Genomic DNA, 20517 nt, shown 5'->3' with positions numbered 1-20517 from the left:
CTAATGGTTTAGCCTTCTGCTAACCAGAGCCAAAGGCTCACAGCTGTGGCCCCACTTCAACTTTATGTAGCTAGCGTTAGCTAGAGCTTCAAATCATAGTGTAGAAGGACAGCGCGCAGCAGCTCCAAAGATGGGTTACCTGTCAGCAGCTGCAGCAACCCAAAACCAGCCAGGGAAAACCCCAGCTCCAGGGGACCAGATAGCCTTGACTCCCTGCCCGATCAGAAAACTTTCTGTTGCTGCTGGGACCCATGTTAGACTCGGCACTGTTGCTGGCCACCAGCCTGCTCTGAAAGCTGGTGTTGGGGGGTTTGTGTTGGCCAAATTCAAGCTGCTACAGCTGGTGTTCGCTCTCCTCCTGGTGAAGCAGTCAACAGCAGTGGGGAGAGAGATGAAAGGACAGTGGGGTGGCTAGCCAAGCTTGTCTCATTTGTAGTCTGATAAAGAGAGAGAGCTGGTCAAGGCGACGATGAAATAAAATAATGTATTGAAAACACTGGGTTACTGCATGAAGTGATTGCGTGTATCTTTTTTTTTTTTTTTTTGCCTTTTCCAGATTTCTGCCTACCAAAGCTTTAAAGCATATAAGATACATAAAACATTTCATAAAAATATGTCAAACATAACTACAAAAACTAAAAACCTACCACATTAGCTTACATATAACAAAAAATCTATGATAGCATCAGTACTCAAAAATGTGAGAGTCATCTATTTATTACCAAAGATCTTACTCGCCAGTGGCAAAGTACAAAGCCTAATGCTTGTAGAAACCACAGCTGTTACTGTTTCCCCTGTGACTGCTGCTGCTGCTGCCAGTATAAGACCGACCTCGGTGTAGAGACTCTGAGCATGAAAAGGCAACAGGGAGAAAAACTGTGAAGAGAGGCTGATGAGTGGTGACAGTCAGGGGGAGTGAAGAAGGAGAGAGGTTGGCCTTTCGCTGCCATCATGTTTCATTCAGTTTGTCAGGACAGATGGGGATGAATTAGAGAGACCTGAGCCAGAGTGGCAGGACAAGATACATGCTGCTTCCTGGAACTTGTTGAATTAATAACAAGCTTCCGTTGGTCACTGTGTGTGAGCACAATGTCTCTTAGTCACTTTCTATCTCTGACTGAAGCTTTTAATCAACTGGAGGTACTTTGTAACTGAGATTGTTTTAATGTAATCAACTTTCCTGTTTAAATTATTTTTGAAAAGGTTTGGATAAGCTGTATTCATTTAAACACCTCAAAATATTTGTGGATTGGGAGCATGAAAATAGTTTGTAATATTTGAGAAGATGTTTGTTTCAGCTATAAATTAAGCTTCATGACATCTTGATAAGATTCCACATTTAAGACATACACAGATATCTCAAGGCAATCTTGTCAGTAACTATTAAAGGGTAACTTTGGTATTTTCTAACCTGGACCCTACTTCATGTTTTTGTGTGTAAGCTATTAATGGGAGCAGCAGCTTTTGAAATTGGCCCAGTATTGAGTAAGAGGGCTGCAGCCAGCAGCAGCGAAACAGGCTTCGATCCTAGTGGACAATTGGGTACCATCAGTTTACGTCCACCAAAAGTGCTTGTTCTTGCCATTGACATGCTCGGATTGTTATTAGTGTCTGACAACTGACAACATTATGGAAAGGATCCCTATAGAGATAGACCTTTTGTTGAGAAAGTATAATCTTTTTCGTTCAACCACAAACAGACCTGAAATCGCAGTTGCCAAATACACCAGACTCCATTTAAATAAAGCTTAGCCTGCATAGAGCTGTGGAGTTGGTGATTGTTGTAACAGTGGAAAGACTAACCAAGATGGTTCCTAGGAGTTTGAATGAGGTGTGTTTACAATGATAAAATTACAGTTTATTTAAGTTTATTTGGAGTCTGGTTGATTTGATGATAAGAGATTTCAGGGCTGTGTCTGGTTAAACAGAAAGGATCTTTGTCTTTGACAAAAAGGTCTATGTCTGTAGGGATCATTTCTATAATGTTATCAGATGCTTAGAAAACCAATCTGAGCCTGTCAGTGGCTAGAATAAGCACATTTAATGGACGGAGGTTGACAGTGCTCGGTTGCCTGCAGGGATTACATTACAGCCTGTTGCTGCTGCAGCAGTCTCGCCTTAAACAGGACCATTTTCAAAAACTGCTTATACAATTCATAACTTAGACACAATACCATGGGAAGATATGGTCCAGGTTGAAAATACCAATGTTACCCTTTAGGATTTCTTGCTCTGGAACAAAATCTTTTAGAGCAATGCTCTATTAACAGTTAAATGGACAAATAGACACAAAATATTAGGGACAGCCAGAGTTAATAAATAAGAGAAAAATGTCACTAAAGAAGGAACATGCTCAGTGAAAGCAAGCTCAGACTGGCAGAGAACAGTTATTGGGAATGCTTGTAAAGTTACAGAGAGGAATAATTGTTATGATGTTAAACAGGTTTGAATGTCAAAACATGTCACTAAGATGTTAAGTTCATAAGTGCAACTACAGATAAAGGTTAATTCTTTGATTTTTTTTCCTTCCCAGCATGCTCCAGGAGTGCCTCGAATCCTCGTCGGTAACCGTCTACATCTGGCCTTCAAAAGGCAAGTTCCCACCGAGCAGGCAAGGGCTTACGCTGAGAAGAATGGCATGACCTTCTTCGAGGTGAGCCCTCTGTGCAACTTCAACGTCATCGAGTCCTTCACAGAGCTGTCGCGCATCGTCCTGATGAGGCACGGCATGGAGAAGTTCTGGAAGCCCAACAGAGGTGAGTGGAAAGGGAGCCAGGGTGAGGAGCAGTGGGTAGGTAGACCAAAGAATTAATCATTAGAGAACATCAACCCATTTTCTTCTTTCTAGGGGGGGTAGGGGATCCATAGAGATAGCAGGTCAACAGGATGTGCCACTGAGAAGTGGTATACATTATCTGAAAGATGGGAACTTGAAGATTAGAGATGCAGCTCAGCACAATGTGTTAAGTTTGTCTAGTCATGAATGAATTTCGGTTATGCACCTATTCAAATTTTGAGCACATCCTAACTGTTCACTTCCTTCGACAGTGTTCAGCCTCCAAGACCTCTGCTGCAGAGCCATCGTGTCGTGCACGCCGGTCCACCTCATTGACAAGCTTCCACTTCCAGTTGCCATCAAGTCCCATCTTAAGTCCTTCTCCATGGCCAACGGCATGAACGCCGTCATGATGCACGGACGCTCTTACTCGCTAGCCAACCCGGCCGGCGGCTCCAAGGGCAACAGCTTGAAGCGCTCCAAGTCCATCCGTCCACCGCAGAGCCCACCACAGAACTGCACCCGCAACAACTGTAAAATCTCCTAATTAATGGCTTTCTTGGGGGCAGGGCGGGGTCCATAAGAGACAGTAAATGACAACATGGGATCAGGAGATGGATTTACAGGATGTAAGTAGTTTGAGGAAAGAGCACATCCCTGAACATGAAGAGCTGATGAGCAGGAATGATGGATAAAGGGATGAATGAGTGCTACCTCTCACCTTCATGTTAAACAGCATGAAGTACTTTCCAGAGGAGGGTACTCAAATGGTGCCTCAGGATATCGGAGGATAAAGACTGCAGACTTTTTGGTCTCCACAGACCTGAAACTCACTATTACCAACTGCAAAAATGAGAGAAAGAGACTCCACATTCACTGCTGGAGTTTATACTACATGTACAGAAATCCCTCACCAACTCAAGCCACCGTATTTAATTCCTCTACATGATGCACGCCTCATTGTGTCAGTGCATCACAGAAATCACCTCAAGATCAAATCCTCACTCTTATGTCTCACATTTCTTTCTTCTGTCTGTCTGGTCATAACCCCACCTTTTTCTGTCCATGTCTTAGTTTATTTGCTTTTTTAATGACCAATAAGCTAATGATCAAGACACTAGTAAACGGTCACCTGTAATAATCATTTTTTATCCTCAGCTGGCAGTAATGGTTGTTTGGACACTCATTGTGCTTTGGAAGTTAATTTTTTTTTTAAATTAAGTAACGCTGACTAAAATGGAAATCTTGGTGACAAGATGAGTGAAATTTCCCACCCGCTGTTGTAGTTGAAGTGGAGGCCTTCAGGCAAACATTACTCCCCTAAAATCCCCCAAAAGAAGCAACCTGAACCAGGACCTGAATCAGGTCCAGACTAGCTGCTGTGCCTAAGTTTTCTTATAGAGTGTTTTTTGGGTCATAAACAACGTGTAAGCTTCAGCAACACATGCTGCATTTTTAATGAGCCAGCTTACCTGCAACAAACAGGCGTAAAGCACCAAATCAACCCAAGATTCACAGATGAGTCATATTCCCCAGTAACCAGTTTTCACATTAGAGTTTTAGGTTTCTATTATAATTCAGTGGTTTACACAGCCGCCTACTTTGACGAGGGAGCCAATGAGGCTTGTTGCTATGGATACCACTCAACGCTTAAAAAATAAGCAGCCTATTTGAGGTCTCCATCTTTCTGTGAAAATGTATTTTTAACTTGAGAACAACAGTCGATGGGCGGAGACTATATTTGTCACATTTTTCAACAAATCCCATTGGAAGCTCTTGATGTTGTGCTTTTTGGCCCAAGAGCTTCTGGGAGTCGTAGTGTGGAGATGGTGAAGGAAAGCATACATCTGCATCACCCAGAGGTGCTGGCTGGATCTAGGCAGAGATTAGTTTTTACTGTTACTCCTTCCTCCTCCTTTCACATTTCTCTTTCCCCCTCTCTGCCTCTCTGCCAAATGTTGAGGGACACCTGCTCTTCATGATCTCTGATTTCACACCTCATCTGTCATGTCACACCCATGTCATGCAGCAGCAACATGTACACACCACCACCTGTCCAGGCTGATTCATGTGACATACGTACACACTCAGTTCTGTCTGCTCCCTCATACTGATACTCCAGTGAAATTCTACGTTTTAAAAAATGTCCTCCTCTGTGCACATTATGACGCAACCAAATTATGTAGAAATAGAGTGTTAAGTCATATTTTTACGGACAGAATAAGTGTTTGAACTAGAGCTGAAATGATGAGTCGATCAGTCATTTGTCAAAATGCTAAAATATCTGCTGTAGAATTTTAGCCTTTCTCATGCAAGGATTTCCTGGTTTTATGTTTTTAAAAAACAGTTTTAAAACTGAGAATATTTGGTTTTGGGCTGGTTGGGGAAAAATATGTTATTTGAGAATGCCTACTGAAACTAACTGTTAAGGCATAATAAGGCAATAAGCTGAAGATACAGTGGACAGTAGAGAAGTTTCTATAGACAGTGAAGGCTGGTCATTTTGGGAATCAGCTTTATAATTACAAGACATGAATCTAAACAACCACAGCTGCTATTCTCCTGAAAAAAATAAATCTACAAACTTAACTTTTTAAACCTACAGAGGTTGAGTGTTTGACAGTAAAAAGATTTTGGGTGCCATGTCACTTTAACTATTCTCTGCTAAATTTTAAAATCAGTAGGTAAAATGGACACTGTTGCCACACTGTCAGTTATAGTATGTCCTAACGTGCTTTCCATACATTCATTTAATTGTTAGAGGTGGAGCGAGCGTGAGCCTGGAGGGAAAGGAAGCGCAGATATCAGATGATGGCCAGAGTGACAGTGAAAGGTTTGATGAGCGGAGACAGAAACCAGTCAGTGTAGCTGGACAGGATCATGTTGTGTAAAGTGGGAAATTTCACATGTTGACAGTAAACAGTGACCCGTGTTTATTAGTTTTCTCTAAATGTCACTCACTCCCCTTCATGACCAGCTCCGCATCTCCCAAAGGAGCAAGCTGCTGGTTTATTTTAAACTTGACTGATATAAGTGATCTGTGACATTGAACTATTTATAACAAATCGACAGAGAAGTAATCGCCAACTATTTCGATTTCTTTTATATTTTCAATTAATTGTTTAAGTAATATGCCAAGTTAAAATATAAAACAGTTGCTGTTTTAAACATTAGGTATTCTGAGGATTTAAAGCTTGTAATAGTAAATGGAATATTTGGGGGGAGTTTGGACTGTTGATAGGAAAAAGGAAGCCATTTGAAAACTTCACTACAGGTTTTAGGAAATTGTCATGGGCATTTCTCACTATTCTGTGACACTTTACCGAACAAATGGCTATTTTATCAATTATAATACTAATATTTAAATGTCTCATTAGTTGCAGCCCTTATTATCTTCCTTCCAGGCAGCCAATAGTTTTAGTTCATTTCAAACAAACAGGAGGAAATGGTGCGTTTGTCTAGGATTGTTTTCAGCTGCGGATTAATCCACTTTTGCTTGTTTTTTGTGGGGCAGCAGTGGAACTCTGTGGCACAGAGGAATGAAATTTATGAGGCTTTGGACACACTCAATATTTGTTAATAATGCACTAGTTGTGTGCTAGTTTTGGACTTTTCATGAGAATGTTCGGCAATAAGAAAAATATAGAATATCACCGGTTTGGTCTTTAAAATATGAGCACTATTTGTCATCATCATAAGAAAACAGTATGTTTTTAAAACATTAGCAGCCACATGTTTTTCCTTCATGTCCACTGCATTCATGTCCAGTGGGAAACGGCAAATACGAGTGGATGAGTTGTAAATACTGTTTAACAGCAGGGAAACATCTGCTCCAATGTATCAGTCACTGGTGTGAAAAGGTAATCAAACATGTTAAGTCTTCCGAGTCACTGCTTTTTAACTACCAAACTGCTCCGACTGGATCTCCCATAGGAATGAATGCAGCATGTCTTCTTCTTCGTCTCCCTCTGATCTGCACCACCGCCTCCGCACGCTGTCCCATGATTCATAGCTGCTGAATAATAGATGCTCTTTTCATAGATCTCTTGAGGGCTTCATCAGTACGCCCCGGCTCTGCCTCTCCCTCGCTGCTCTTTCATCCTCCACTCAGCTCAGCGTGGTTTGTTTCTTCGTCTTCACCAGTAGTCCTCCTCAGCATCTGCCTGTCACTGTTGTTTCTCTATGATATAGAGAAAGTGCTGCTGCTTGCTTTCCATTTGACACCACATTTTCGGCAGGTGTTTACTGTGTTCTTCCTCCTAAATCTGGCCCAGTCCAGTCAGCTCTGTGTTAATGGAGTGCGTGTTTGTGGACTCTCCATCTGTCTCCCATCCTCTTTTGCTCGGTTATCTCAGGGAGTCATCTTTGCCTTTGAGATATCTTGACTCACGCGGTAAAGCCTCCTCGCTTTAGGAAAGATTTCCACTGATCCAGAGTGAGATTCCTGCAGCGTAATTCACACCAAGCTATTAACTTGCTTTAACCCATTTACTACAAATGATTTATTCTTTACATCAGTGTTTTTTTATTTTATTTTAAGACCTTTTAGGGACCTAGAGAGATCAAATGATTTTGTAATTTACTACAACAAGATAAAATTAGAAAAGGAATGTGTAGAATTATGCTTTTTCTGCTGTTATCCATCTCACAACTTCAGATGAATCAGATAAGTTTTTTTTTTTTTTTAATCAGATATTTGTTTTGAGGTAAAGATTACTTTCATCAAAGTAAAAGTAGTAATGCAGAGTAGAAATACTCAATTACAAGCAAAAGTCTTGCATTCAAGCTCTTACTTGAAGAAATAGTCCTAATTTTTTGAAAAGGAGTTGATTGACGTTCTTACCCAGTTAGTGTATCACCCACAGTATATGTCAGTTGGCCTGCCCCCAATCTAGAGAAACAGGCGGTAGTACTAACATGAAAGCTAAGCAGTGCACTGCTGTGGACAGGGGTAGCAGCAAAAAGTACGTTGGCCCCCTAAAAAAGTGCCACCATTAAAAAAAAAAAAAAAAAATCAGAATCAGTTTAAGTGTACACTATATTTAGAATATTTTCACTGCTTTACCTCGTCATCAGACAGTCCGCTCTGACAAGTATACCTCTCTTCAAAGCCACCAGACTAATTTTACCTCGCAGAGCATGATAGTTGTTGGTCTACCGCTGCCTAGATTGGTTAGCTTGTGTTAGTTTTGTGTTATTATGTGGCTTTGGTGAATCTGTACTAATTCTTTTAAACATGTACAACCCCACTTCTAAAACATCTGAACTTTCCCTTTAAGTACAAAAGTAAGTAGTAGTTCAAGTCAAAGTATCATTGACTTAAACTACCAAAAGTAAAAGTACTCATATTTTAATTGTAATTTATTAGTTGATGTATATTTTGTATTAAGCTGAATCTGCAAAGTAACTAAATCATTAAGTTACATTGAGTACAACAGTTCCCTCTGAGATGTAGTGGAGTACAAGTATTAGGTATAAAAAGAAAAGTACAGGTACCTCAAATTGGTGTGTAAGTACGTTACTTGAATAAATGTACCTTCCACCACTGGAAACCAGCAGCTGCAATAAAGCTAGGAAGAACACATTTTTTTTTAAATGGGGAATGGTTAACAGTTACTTTAATTTGTAGTAAATGGGTTAAAATGTGTAGAAAGACAGTTCAGTCCTTTTAAAGAGGGTAAAAATGAACTGCTGTACCCTAACAGGACGGTTTTATTCATGGCTACACTCTCTACGTGTCCCGGAGTTTAAGGCTGAGACAGAGATTTAGAAACAGCTGATGCTCATCAGACAGCTCATGCTTTATATTAGCGTTTGTTTCGTCAGCATCAGTGTTTTAAGAAAGAAGGAATTTGACTCAAGCTTGTTGCCAAGATTTTCAGAAGACGTTTCCCACTCTCTGATGAACAGGAAAAGGCTTTTACTGTTGTTGCTGCTGCAGACTCACAGAACATAAAAACCTTCACTGGGTGTAATGATGTTGTCATATTGTACATCCAGCCTCTTTGTGTTATGTGGTAACACTCAAGCATTTTCCTCCATGTTTTGGTCCTGCATCTCCTTTTGTTTTTGTATGGACCTCCTCAGTGTTTGTTGACTCTTTGTAGAATTGTTTTTTTCCCAAACTTTACATTTTTGATTTTCATGGACTTTTTTTAAAAAAGATTGAAATGTGTGTAGAGGATGGTGGGAGATTCAGGGACACCCTCTGATATTGCCTGTTGTGGGGGTGTTTGTATAAAGGAGCAGACTGTTGTGTTGATGATGATGATGATGATGATGATGGTGGTGATGACTCGGACAAAAAAAACACTTGTAAAACACTATTCTGTTTTTTGGCTAAAGCTGCTGAGTATTCTGAAGTGAGTGTGTGAGAGTGTGTGTGTGTGAGAATGTTCTTTAAACACTAAGCTGAACATTTTTCTTTTTTTAAATTATTGATTGTACAGTTTCAAGGCAAGGGTATGAAGAGATAAGACTTTTTCACAATAAAACTATTGAATGTTGGAGTCAAGATGTCTCAGCTGATTATTTTTATGTGACTATTTGTAGGACTGCTGCTTTTAAGGAGTTTGGTGTTGTTTTTGTGGTGAGGCTGCCATCTACTGGAAGTTGCCCCATTACATTTCTCTTCTAAACAAGATTTGCTCATGGACATCAAGACAATTATCTCTCTTTGTGCAGATATCAGATGAACAGTCTTATCAGATGTATCTTCTTTTATTTAAATATCTTATTTGTTTTTTTTAATGGCTAAGGACTGTTTTGACATACATTTTCAAAGTTAAAGGATCATCTAGCCCACAGGGAGTTTTGGGAGCTGGTGCTGGGGCTTCCTTGGTCACAGAATCCGGGTAGTCATCCCGGCCTGTGTGGTCCTACGCATCCGCACGGAGTTTCCTGACGCCCAAAGCCACTACACAGGTTTCAGACCGCCCCTCGATTGAACCGAGTCACATAGCTGGCAATGGCCTCCTCCTTGTCAGGCTGCTCCAACTGTGCAATGAGGTCCTCTGGAATGGGGATGGCCAAAACAGCATCTGTGTACTGTGTCGGGTCAACAAAGACTTTTTCAAATATGAGGTCCACCATGTCAGCCACATATCCTGTTTGATACAACACAAAGATTTAGTTTACATTTTTAAATTTTGTTTTATGAAACAATGACTGAAAGTCTGTTTCTTAATACCTCCTGACATTGGACGCTTCATCTAAATTGTTATAACATGTGAGTGCAATACTTACAACAATACTACAAAAGATATTGTTTGGTTGAAAAATGAACACATGTAACACTTACTGAATGTTGGTTCAGTCTTAACTGGCTTAGCCCTGCATTCTCCCTCCATGGCTTTTGGGAAATGGACCTTGAAGAGTGGTTCGCCTTTGTTGCTTTGGCCTTGTGGTCGGTCAGCGTTTTCATTATAGTACATGGCAGCCAGGTAGAGTCTGGAGATACCATAAAGAGTCAAAAATCATGGAAAGACAACATTCTTTTGGGCAAAATGAAGGATGACGCTGTGGAAAGCCTCCGCAGATGAAGTCTGGTGGTGGGGGCTCAGTTTTGCCACATCCTTTAGAGTCCTTTTGTTCATCAGCAACTTCTTCAGCTTGTTTAAGGCAGGAGTTCCTAAACACAATAAAAATGTATATTTTACAAAACAATATAGTAATAATTATTCATGACAGTATTTGTGATGAGTTCTAAAAGCTTCTGAATCACTAGGTGTGGATACCCTTATATGTTATATAATATATATAATAATAATATATGATCACTAGTTATAACAGGATGAGTCAGGGGATAAGGTTTTAGTCTGTACATTAGTAACACACCTGCTGAAAGCCATTTCCTCCTCCCTTGTCTGGTGCAGTGGGTGTTGACACTGGGGGAAATGAGGATCTTCATGTGTATGGATGTCTTGTATATGGTTGATGATTGAGGTCCACTTTGCCACTCTCTGGCCCAGTGGCTGAGGAAGCTGCAGTCCAGTGTATGTGGTTCTTGATGCTTCTCATCCACTTCTGGAGCTTTTCACAGCCTTTCAGCTTACTGATCTTCTCCAGTTTCTTTGAAATTCCTACAGTGCATATAAAATACATTTATATCCAGTAAAAAGCCCTAAATTGCATGATATGTTAAGTGCTGCATTTTAAAATGACTAAGTCTGAGATACCAACAGTCTCAAAGCATTACACTGACTGTAAGGACTGAATTGCTACAATGTACTTTTTGTAAGAAAAAAACTGATCACCCATGCAGTCACACAATTTTATGTGTTCATACTCATGTTTGCACATGAAAATTAGGAAATGTACTTTTCTCCATGAGCGAGACATCGTAGTAGTGGGTAAAGTTGCTCTTCCTGAGGAACTTCTGGATTTGTGGATGACAGTCGGTGATAATGCAGTCAAGAGTCACACCACGTGCATCCAACAGTGTCAGGCTCCTCTTCAGGCCCTCTTTCTCCATGTGGAAGCTACCACCCACCTCATTGCTCTGCCACCCCGCCACAAAAAATACAAATACATAGTATTGGTAAAAGCCAAATGGACATTGAATTGCAAATTTAAATGAATAGCTGTGTTGCAATTTGATTTCTTCTTACTCACCTGAACCAAATGGATATCCACAACAGTGTTGGTCTTGAGCCATCATTGAGTAAATCCCAAACTTTGCAGAGTGACCTGTTAAAACAGTGTTAACAGTTGTTAATGCCAGTTGTTAATGCCACTCTCCCTTTAACCTCACACAATATCAAACGGCTGTGTAAACTTTACTGTTCCAGTAAAATATAGATACCTGCAGAGTCAGTCCTCATGTCCCCACCAACTATTACTTTGTCCTCCTGACTGAGCCGCTGCAGCATCACATCCTGTGAATGGTTCCAATGGCAAATGACTGCTGGCTCAATGAATGTGCTGGCATGCCGGCGAAAGGTGTCATACTGGAATAGCTGCAGCTGCATTGTTTTGAAGACCTGTTGGTAGATGAAACGGACACAAAAGGTTTCTGTTGCCTGTAATCTGATCTGAATGGACTTTGATAGAGAAAACATGATTACATGCCATATTCAGAGACTCTGAGGGAAAGTAGTTCTTCGTCATTTACCCTTTCAATTTTGAAGAAAGATGCTCCACTCAAGTACACAGCTGCAGAAAGGTGGAGGTTTCCGGCTGGAGTGCTTCTGAGGACAGGCTGGCTATACCAACGTCTGTAGAACTCACAATGTGAGCACCGCTGCTCCACAGACAAGAATGTCCCCAGGACACACAGCAAAAAACTCCATAATGCAGTTCTCATACACTATGTATTTGTTGATCTTGTGGCTGGGAGTGGATGCTTCTTCTCTATAAAAAGATTATAAACATGTTAGGAGCACTCAAACAGCATGAGCTGTGTTCAGCAGTGTACCAATGCTGTAAAACACAGCAGTGCTGCAATAAAAACTGTTGTCAAAGAGGTTATAATATTCAATTTTTGTCGTTTGCAGTGCGGTTGAATTGTACTGCAATTTACAGAGAGGTTGATCTTTTACAAAGGCAATCCCGCCAGTGAAAAACAAAACTTCACGTCAGTATAATGTAACAAATTTTAGCATGAGCCTAAACTACATCAGAAGATGAACATGCATCTGTCTGAAATTCATTCATGATGATCATGATAATCGATTTTATTGCAGGACTGTTGTATCACTCTATGCTAGTTTCAGCAGGTAAACTATCATCAGCACACACGCACTCGCACACACAGATACATTAGAGTAACTTACAACAAAACTGTTGACTCTGTCAAGGCTGTGACAGAGTCTGCATGGTCATTGGTCGCATCTAGCCCTTGTGAAGCTGCCACTGGAGAGCTGCCCTCTGATGGATCATCGTTGTCTTCCTCCTCCTCCAGGTCCAGAGCAGATCTCTTTGAAAGTCTTTTTCTCTTTCTAGGTATTGATGAAGAAGAGAGAGGATCATCTGCGAATGTCCCAACACCAAAATCCTTGCAGGACACAGTAGCCTGGACACCTGTAACCCAATATAACTCTTATTAAGGAAACTCTAACAATATGACACACAAACACAGAGCAATATGACATTATAAGTGAAATTATTGAAGCCTGGCAAGAGTAAAGTGATTATTAACTCAATTAAAAAGTTGTTCCTGTTGTACCTGTACTTCTGAAGTGAGGCTGTAGAGTCCTCAAGGATAACTGTGTGCGTGATTCCTATGGGTCAGTCTGGCATGCAACATCCCTTGTTGCAGCAAACTGTACGGATGCACTTGATGTGCTGGCCTGTACAGACGAAATAGAGGTTACACCAACATCTTCCAAAATGTAGATAAGCATATCTATCCAGCAGACTAACAGACGGTAGGAACACACGTCTCAATCGGTGCTAATTACAACTATAGCCATAAAGTTACCTCACATGAGGCTGATGTTCACACAGTTTCTCTTGAACGTCTCCTAATATTATTTACTCCAGTGTGTTAGTCTGTATTGGAAACTAATGCACTTGAAACTTACACTTGTTAGCTATTTTGCACATTTTTTACAACCTCTACCTCACTTCTCACTGTGTTGTGTACATAATTGATCTTTTTTTTACTCCTGCAATTTTGATATTTTTATTTTATTCCTGTATATTTCTCTTGAATATTTTTAATTTTAGAACTACTTATTTTTGTATACATTCTACATATCTATTATTAGCCACATTAGCTGCCATGCTAACAACACATTCAACAGCCATCATGGTATTCACAGTAAAGCAACAAAAAATGGTCAAACTTACAGCACCCATGTTTTCAGTTGGGTCACGGACAGTCGGTACGGATCCATGCTTTATCTTCAGAAATGCATCGAGTCCTGCTTTGTACTGGCTCTCGTTGAGAAAGCAGTCCATAGTAAAATGGTTACCACACACATACAACACTTTAGCAGTTGTTGTGGGTACATTTCCATCAAAAACAAAATGAATCCACTGGGTCCTCAGGTCCTCAGGCGTAGGAAGTAAAAACAGGCTTTTTTGTCCGCTTGTGCAGCCAACAACAGAGCAGCTGGCGTGCTTTGCTTGTACCTTTGACGTTGTTGTTTTACTGGAGCAGGTGTATCTGAGGAATGAAGGGGGGATTCAATAGGTGGAGCAAACACCTAGCTGGGGGAGTGTTATTTCCCCGCATGGTTTCCTTTCTTCCCCCTCTTCCTGCAACTCCACCTCCCACCAAAGGCCTACTCCCTCCTCCTCCATTACATCCTAATTACGTCTATGATAGAGTAGGCGTTGGCAAGGTAACGTTTCAGAAAAGGAAGAGCCACCACAGACAACATACTCCGACTATCAGAAGACATCTACAGAAATTTCAGCAAAAACCAAATAACCCTTGCAATATTTTTTGATATTGAGAAAGCATTCGACAAACTCTGGCACAACAGACTCAGATACAGATTACTGCATTCCAACCTCAAACCCACCCAAGCCATCATCTCAAACTTTATTACTAACCGACAAATCACAGTCAAAGTAGCCACAACCACCTTTAACCCCCCAAGCAGGAGTTCCCCAGGTCGCAGTTTTAAGTCCACTCCTCTTTCTGTTGTACATATACATTTACTACCCCCCAGCCACCATAGCCCAAGTCTCACAGTTGGCTGATGATCTCTCTTACTGCTCCACCTCCAAATGTCCTAAACTCGCAGCCAAGAAACTTCATACATGCATCAACGAAACAGAAAACTGGTCAAACATGTGGAGAATCAAACTCAACCCTGGCAAGACACAATGCATCCTCTTCACCAAAAACCCACACCTGCAGCCAAACACCATCAATCTAACACTCTGCAACCAGAAAATAAATATCAGTAATAAAGCAACATTCCTTGGACTCACTTTTCAGAACAACATGACCTGGACAAAACACACTGACAACCTGGAACAAAAAGCAAACAATAGACTCAACCATCTCAAAGCCCTCTGCGGAAAGCATGGCGCATCACCCTCCACAGTAATCAAAGTTTACCTATCATCTTCAGATACTTCATCAGCAACCATTACATACACAGACACCATAACAGGCATCAAGACTTTAAGACAAAGACACCAAACAATAGCACAGAGATATTTGAAGACAACATCCAATAATCATGCCCTCCAGAAAACCATACAGGAAACAGACCTAAGAGCTGCCACCCCCCTGTCATTCATTTTACAGTTGGCCAAATCTCCCCACCCGACCCACCATAACCAGTTATCAGTCTACACACATAGAACACTATTCCACCACTGCTGCCTAACATCACCTACATGCACACGTATATTTCAACATTAACAGACACAAGTCTTCTCTCTCATTCTTAATTTTATTCCCTTTTCGTCTTTTCTTCCTCTTGTTTCGTGCCTTGGTCCACATGTGTTCTCTAACGTTTGAGGTCCTTTTGCTGCTTTTGCCTCTGCCATTAACCAAGCCACCAACGATGGACAGAAAAGGGCAGAAGCCCTGATCCAACCAAGCTCATGACCCTCTATTCGCTAAAGTAACGTTAGATACACGGAAGAGGAGAGCGAGTGTAATACGCCAAGACAAGAGCAGAAGAGAAGAGGATCAAAGATATTTATTAACAACGAAGTGAAGATTAGCCAGCATTACCTAATTAGCTGGAGAGGTCCACTAGAAATATGCTAAACTAGGTCGGGTTACTATAACGTTAAAGTTACAACCAGACAGTCAAACACAACCCCGGAGTTTTAAAACTCAACCAGAGTCAGTGATGACTGATGAGTTTTACATTAGATAGTAGCATTAACATTAATAGTAAGTGTAAACGCACAAGGTCAAGGAAGATAACGTTGTTTCAGAGGCTACGCTACAGTAGGCTAACGTTAGCCATTACCACCTGGGTGCTGTGCTGTCATATAATGTTATATGTTATATTAGAATCAATCAATCAATCAATCAATCAATTTTATTTATAAAGCCCAATATGACAAATCACAATTTGCCTCACAGGGCTTTACAGCATACGACATCCCTCTGTCCTTAGGACCCTCGCAGCGGATAAGGAAAAACTCCCCCAAAAAACCCCTTTAACGGGGGAAAAAAACGGTAGAAACCTCAGGAAGAGCAACTGAGGAGGGATCCCTCTTCCAGGACGGACAGACGTGCAATAGATGTCTTACAGAACAGATCAGCATAATAAATTAACAGTAATCCGTAACAGACAGGACCGAATGCAATGATTGGCCAGAGTTTTCTTAGAACCGTATGAGAATGGTACAATTATGAGTTTGTATCTCAGGTGGAATTCACTTACATTTTAGTGTGCCATCAGCTTATTAATAGAATAGTAACCTAAACAAAGAAAAGCGTACAATATCCAGAAAGGTAAGTGTCGCTTTAAACAAAGCCACACGTTGCAGGGAAGAGGTTGTCCATTCTGTAAAGTTTACGAAGAACACAACAGAATAAAACGTGGCGGCAGCGGTGCAGCAATTTAGTGCCGCGAAGATGACGAGTGCTGTTTGCTAGCTTGGATGAGACTGGCTAACCAAAACATCACCACGCGTGAGCGTAGAAAACAGCACACTGCGGGATGGAGGGACTGAAACCTGCAGCAATGTTGGGTCTGGCAACCCTGAGCCCTATATATATATATATATATATATATATATATATATATATATATATATATATTAAGTAGATTTCCAAGAACTTCAATGAATACACGTGGAAATTAAGATAGAACAAAAAAGGTACAATTAAAAATTACCATACCAACGCACAGTCAGACTACATAAACATAAAAAAGAGAAATATAATTTTATGCTATACAGTAATAGTTTTATTATACATTGTATGTGCGTGTGTGGGTGTATATGTAAAGGTTTGTATGTTCTGTATTGTTGTAATATATATGTATGTATATATATTATATCTTCTTTAAGGATGTTCAGGTGTAGACTGTTTAATCTTTAATATGATTCGTTTTAATCAAAAGGGAAAAAATCAGTTTACTCCATCATGTTGAAGAGTTACGCTATTATTTTGAAAATAGCAGGCTCTGACCGGAAATACTTCAAGGCAGCTGAACACAAACGCTAACTTAGCAACAGTCAAGCATTGCATGGCGAGCCGCCGTATTCACAACCAAAACAGCGTGTAGAAACACTGGATATCAGTCAGGTCCGGCCTGTAAACACAGCCGAGTGTCTGTCCGCATCATGTCCAGCGTTCAGCTGCTCAGAGTTCTCGTTAACGAGCGGCTGTCTGCGGCCGCCGAGGAGATCTTCGAGGCGGTTAAAAAAACCATCGCAGGCTACGAGGAGGAGATCCTGCTCTCCAAACGGGAGATCCGCCGGCAGCGCAGGATGCTGCGAACAGTTTTACACCCTGAAATAAAGATAAACAAACAGTCAGGTTTGTGAATTATTGGCATGCATTCATCCTTTCACCATGTCTGGCTCTGACTATGCAATGAAACGCTATCATCACGAGCCTCGTCAACGCCCACTTTTCTGGTGAAAATGAAGTGGTGTCAGAAGTATTTGGTCACTTTAGCTAAGTTAGCTTAGTTCCGTCCTCTTGTCTTTCCTTGTTAAACAAACTGGTAGCTAAATTTGATGATTGCAAAACCAGGTTCATTACCAGGTTATCATGCCTCATATTAACCAGGCCCTTCCGGGGTAAGATGATACCTGCCTAATGGGAGAACACCAAGGCGCCGAACTCCGTTGATATATCTAGAAAGGCAACATTTGATCGTTCATCTGCACGTGTGTGCCTATTAGGCGGCGATTCAAGATATATTGTTGATTGCACATGTATACTATTACATTCGGCATGCGAGTGATTCACAATGCAGCTTTAAATTTAGATGAAAATAAATTCTTATTGTGTCTGATCACCATCGGCGGTTGTAGAGGGGTAACATATTGGGACAGAAAGACGGCCGTATGGTTTGAATAGGTGTAGTGGTTATTAACATACAATATAAAGTAATGTGTGTAGACTGGCAAGTGTTACATATGCCGAATTGGAGAAGGCATCCGAATGATTTGGAAAAAAACTAACCTCCATGACTTAAACTGACAATGTAAGCCTGTAGGTTAAATAAGGTATCATTTAATCGACATACTGAATGGTGTCTGGCGTCACGTGGTATGGTTGGTTAGTGCCAGCCAAACCAGTATAATAATAATCCACAAATAACTATACTGTCAAAATTATGTCACTTTTATGTAACATACTCATATTAACTATAATGTTTTTTGAGCCAGCTAGTGTTTGCTAAGATTTATCTCAAACAAATGTGGCATAGCTAGATTTTGCTACATAAATCTTTGACATTGAGTCCAGATACTTTCATATTTTCAAAGCTTGTATATTGAGATATTTCAATAAGTGCTGTTTAATTTAAGGTAGTGTCATTTTGCATCCAATGTTAAAATATTACCAAATAATAACACACACACAATAAAAAATAGGTTTTAATTCCAATTAATTAAATAAAATCTACATAAATGCAAGTCTAAAAAGATAGGTTTTAAGATTTCATTTAAATCTGACAACTGAATCAGAGTCCGACCTCCTCTGCAAGGATATTTCGGGGCAAAGCCAGAGTTCAAATTGTAATGACTGTAACAGTAACACGTTTAATTGAAAAGTAATTAATTGATAATAAAAGTAACTATTAGCTTTGGTAAGATATTAACCATTTTTATTGGCTGTAAAGATTATAAATTATATTGAAGCTTTTAAATACTCCTTATTTGCTGTATTCTGATGGATAATTTATTTTATAAAAGTTTCTTCCTTTGCATTTTTTCCAGCAGATCAACCTCAGCTGGCTCTTTCCGTCTGGGACGAGGAATTCCCCTCCAACCAGCAGCAGCAGCCTGACAACTGTGATCAGGCATGGAGCTCCGGTCCAGACCAGGACGACCAGGAGCCTCCAGAAACTAAGGAGAGCCAAGAAGACCCCTCATGCAGCCAGGAGGGGGAGGAGGAGGACAAGACCATCAGGTTCATCTTCACTCCTCCGTACGTGAAAAATGAGCTTGACCAGCCTCAGTCCAGTTATCAGAGCACTGAGGGAGAAGGAGATCCTCTACCGAGCACGTCAGCTGAGCAGAAGGCAGAGGGTGATGATGGAGCGTCCTCCAGCTGTTCTGCAAATGAACACGACGATAGCGACGAGGACTGGAGGGGCAGTGCGGGATCTCAGAGTGACAACAGTGACAGTGACCACAACGGCAAGCAGAAGAGGAGGAAGGGGCCTAGACTACCAATGGCCCCAAAACTGCCCCTGACTAAAAAAGCAAAATCACGAATTTGCTGTAAAGTCTGTGGGAAAGGCTTTCACGCGAATGTGTCTTTGGTGAATCATATGGAGGTTCACCCAAAAGAAGTGTGTGGTGTGTGTGGGGAACGATTCGAGACTGAGGACAGCTTTCAAGTTCACCTGAAGACACATGTGAAAGCTGAAATCTGTAGCGTTTGCGGGAAATGTTTTGGGGCCTCCAGCTCTTTAGAGACACACATGAGGATCCACACGGGAGAGAAGCCGTTTAACTGCAGCGAATGTGGGAAATCCTTCAACTGTCGCCACAACATGATGCGACACATCAGGATACACACAGGAGAAAAGCCGTATACTTGCACTGTCTGTGGCAAATGCTTCAATGACTACTCCACGCTGAAACGTCACCTCCTTATTCACATGCACAAGAAAGACCATGACTCAGTTAACACTTCTGCAAACAATAATGAAAATGGCGACGACATGGAGAAGAAGAAGAAAACATTGTCGTCATCACAGAAGAAGCAGCAGACTCAGACCATATGTGAAGTATGTGGGAAAATGTTTCACTCCATGGTTTCTCTGGTGAATCATGCCAAAAGTCACGCCACAGACCTCTGTGGCGTGTGTGGGATGCATTTCGATTCCCAGGAAAACTTAAAACTTCACCTGAAAACTCACAAAAACGGGAAAGTCTGTGAAGTGTGCGGGAAGTGTTTTGACAGTCAAGGAAACCTGGAGATGCACATGAGGATCCACACGGGGGAAAAGCCGTTCCTCTGCAGCGAGTGTGGCAAATCCTTCAACTGCCGACACAACATGATGCGACACATCAGGACCCACACGGGAGAGAAACCCTACCTGTGCAACATCTGCGGCCGCTGTTTCAGTGACCACTCCACGCTGAAACAGCACAGCAGCACACACACCGGAGAGAAACCACACCGCTGTGAGATCTGCGGTAAAGGCTTCCACCGAAAGACTTACGTGAGGCTTCATATGAAGAGCCACACAACTGAGAAGTGACTGTTCTGTAAATATAATGGGATGTAAATAAAAACCTTGACATGAAAAGTTTTTTTAAGCCAATATCGACTTTTTTTAACATGTCAGGGCTGCAAATTCATCTCGACTGTTCATGCATCATTTGCCTTGTTGGGATCTTATAGGATCCATTTTTTACACTGTCCCAATCAATTTTTTAAATGGTTGAAAAACCTATTTTTAAGATGAGATGATGTGACAAGTTGTCACCAGTCATTGCAGTTTGCTGCCCTTAAAAGCAGGTTTAAAGCTGTAATAGCAGATTTTTGGCACTTGGAGGCAGCAGAACAAGCTAAACACGACATACAATCTCTTTATTAGGTTAGTTTGGCTGATGTGTTAGCAATTAGCTGCTCATTAGCACATTATCACTCATATGTAGTTGTGTTAGTGTCCACCTTAAGT

The 20517-nt window shown here is 41.0% G+C and overlaps 2 protein-coding genes, 1 long non-coding RNA gene and 1 pseudogene across 5 annotated transcripts in view; 2 read left to right on the top strand and 2 right to left on the bottom strand.

The window, feature by feature from the left end:
- Positions 1-9290, top strand: part of LOC117268416 (ras-related protein Rab-40C) — a 29471-nt gene extending 20181 nt beyond the window's left edge. The window contains exons 5-6 of the mRNA XM_033644854.2: positions 2534-2756; positions 3049-9290. Of these exons, the coding sequence (XP_033500745.1) occupies positions 2534-2756; positions 3049-3323 (498 nt within the window). The 3' untranslated portion in view covers positions 3324-9290. The remainder of the gene's footprint in view (positions 1-2533; positions 2757-3048) is intronic.
- A 190-nt stretch (positions 9291-9480) lies between these two features.
- Positions 9481-12677, bottom strand: LOC117269010 (uncharacterized; annotated as a pseudogene). Its single transcript, XR_013487984.1, has 8 exons — positions 12550-12677; positions 11889-12127; positions 11580-11757; positions 11390-11464; positions 11096-11276; positions 10613-10857; positions 10077-10406; positions 9481-9882 (listed from the first exon to the last, which is right to left on the bottom strand). The product of XR_013487984.1 is annotated as an uncharacterized LOC117269010 (transcript).
- On the bottom strand, positions 12672-13973 carry LOC117269009 (uncharacterized). Its single transcript, XR_013488034.1, has 3 exons — positions 13568-13973; positions 12942-13065; positions 12672-12796 (listed from the first exon to the last, which is right to left on the bottom strand). It is a non-coding gene; the product is annotated as an uncharacterized LOC117269009 (long non-coding RNA).
- Positions 13974-16829: 2856 nt separating this feature from the next.
- Positions 16830-20142, top strand: LOC117268020 (uncharacterized). 2 transcript variants are annotated; one of them, XM_033644139.2, is made up of 2 exons: positions 16830-17186; positions 18599-20142. In XM_033644139.2, the coding sequence occupies exons 1-2, from the start codon at positions 16991-16993 to the stop codon at positions 20092-20094; spliced, it is 1692 nt and encodes a 563-aa protein (XP_033500030.1). In that variant the 5' UTR covers positions 16830-16990; the 3' UTR covers positions 20095-20142. The 2 variants fall into 2 exon arrangements, with proteins under 2 accessions (XP_033500030.1, XP_033500031.1); XM_033644140.2 differs by having other exon boundaries at positions 16832-17186; positions 18602-20142.
- Positions 20143-20517: the final 375 nt, after the last annotated feature.

Source organism: Epinephelus lanceolatus, chromosome 18 (genome assembly GCF_041903045.1).
Source record: "Epinephelus lanceolatus isolate andai-2023 chromosome 18, ASM4190304v1, whole genome shotgun sequence".
In the NCBI taxonomy this organism is placed as follows: Eukaryota; Metazoa; Chordata; class Actinopteri; order Perciformes; family Serranidae; genus Epinephelus; species Epinephelus lanceolatus.
Note: the sequence above shows the minus strand (reverse complement) of the source record. Positions and strands in the feature narration are given on the sequence as shown.

Coding starts and splice junctions, on each gene's coding strand:
- LOC117268020 (XM_033644139.2), top strand. CDS start 16,991: ATGTCCAGCGTTCAGCTGCTCAGAGTTCTCGTTAACGAGCGGCTGTCT. Junction 17,187..18,598: donor AAAGATAAACAAACAGTCAG/GTTTGTGAATTA, acceptor CATTTTTTCCAG/CAGATCAACCTCAGCTGGCT.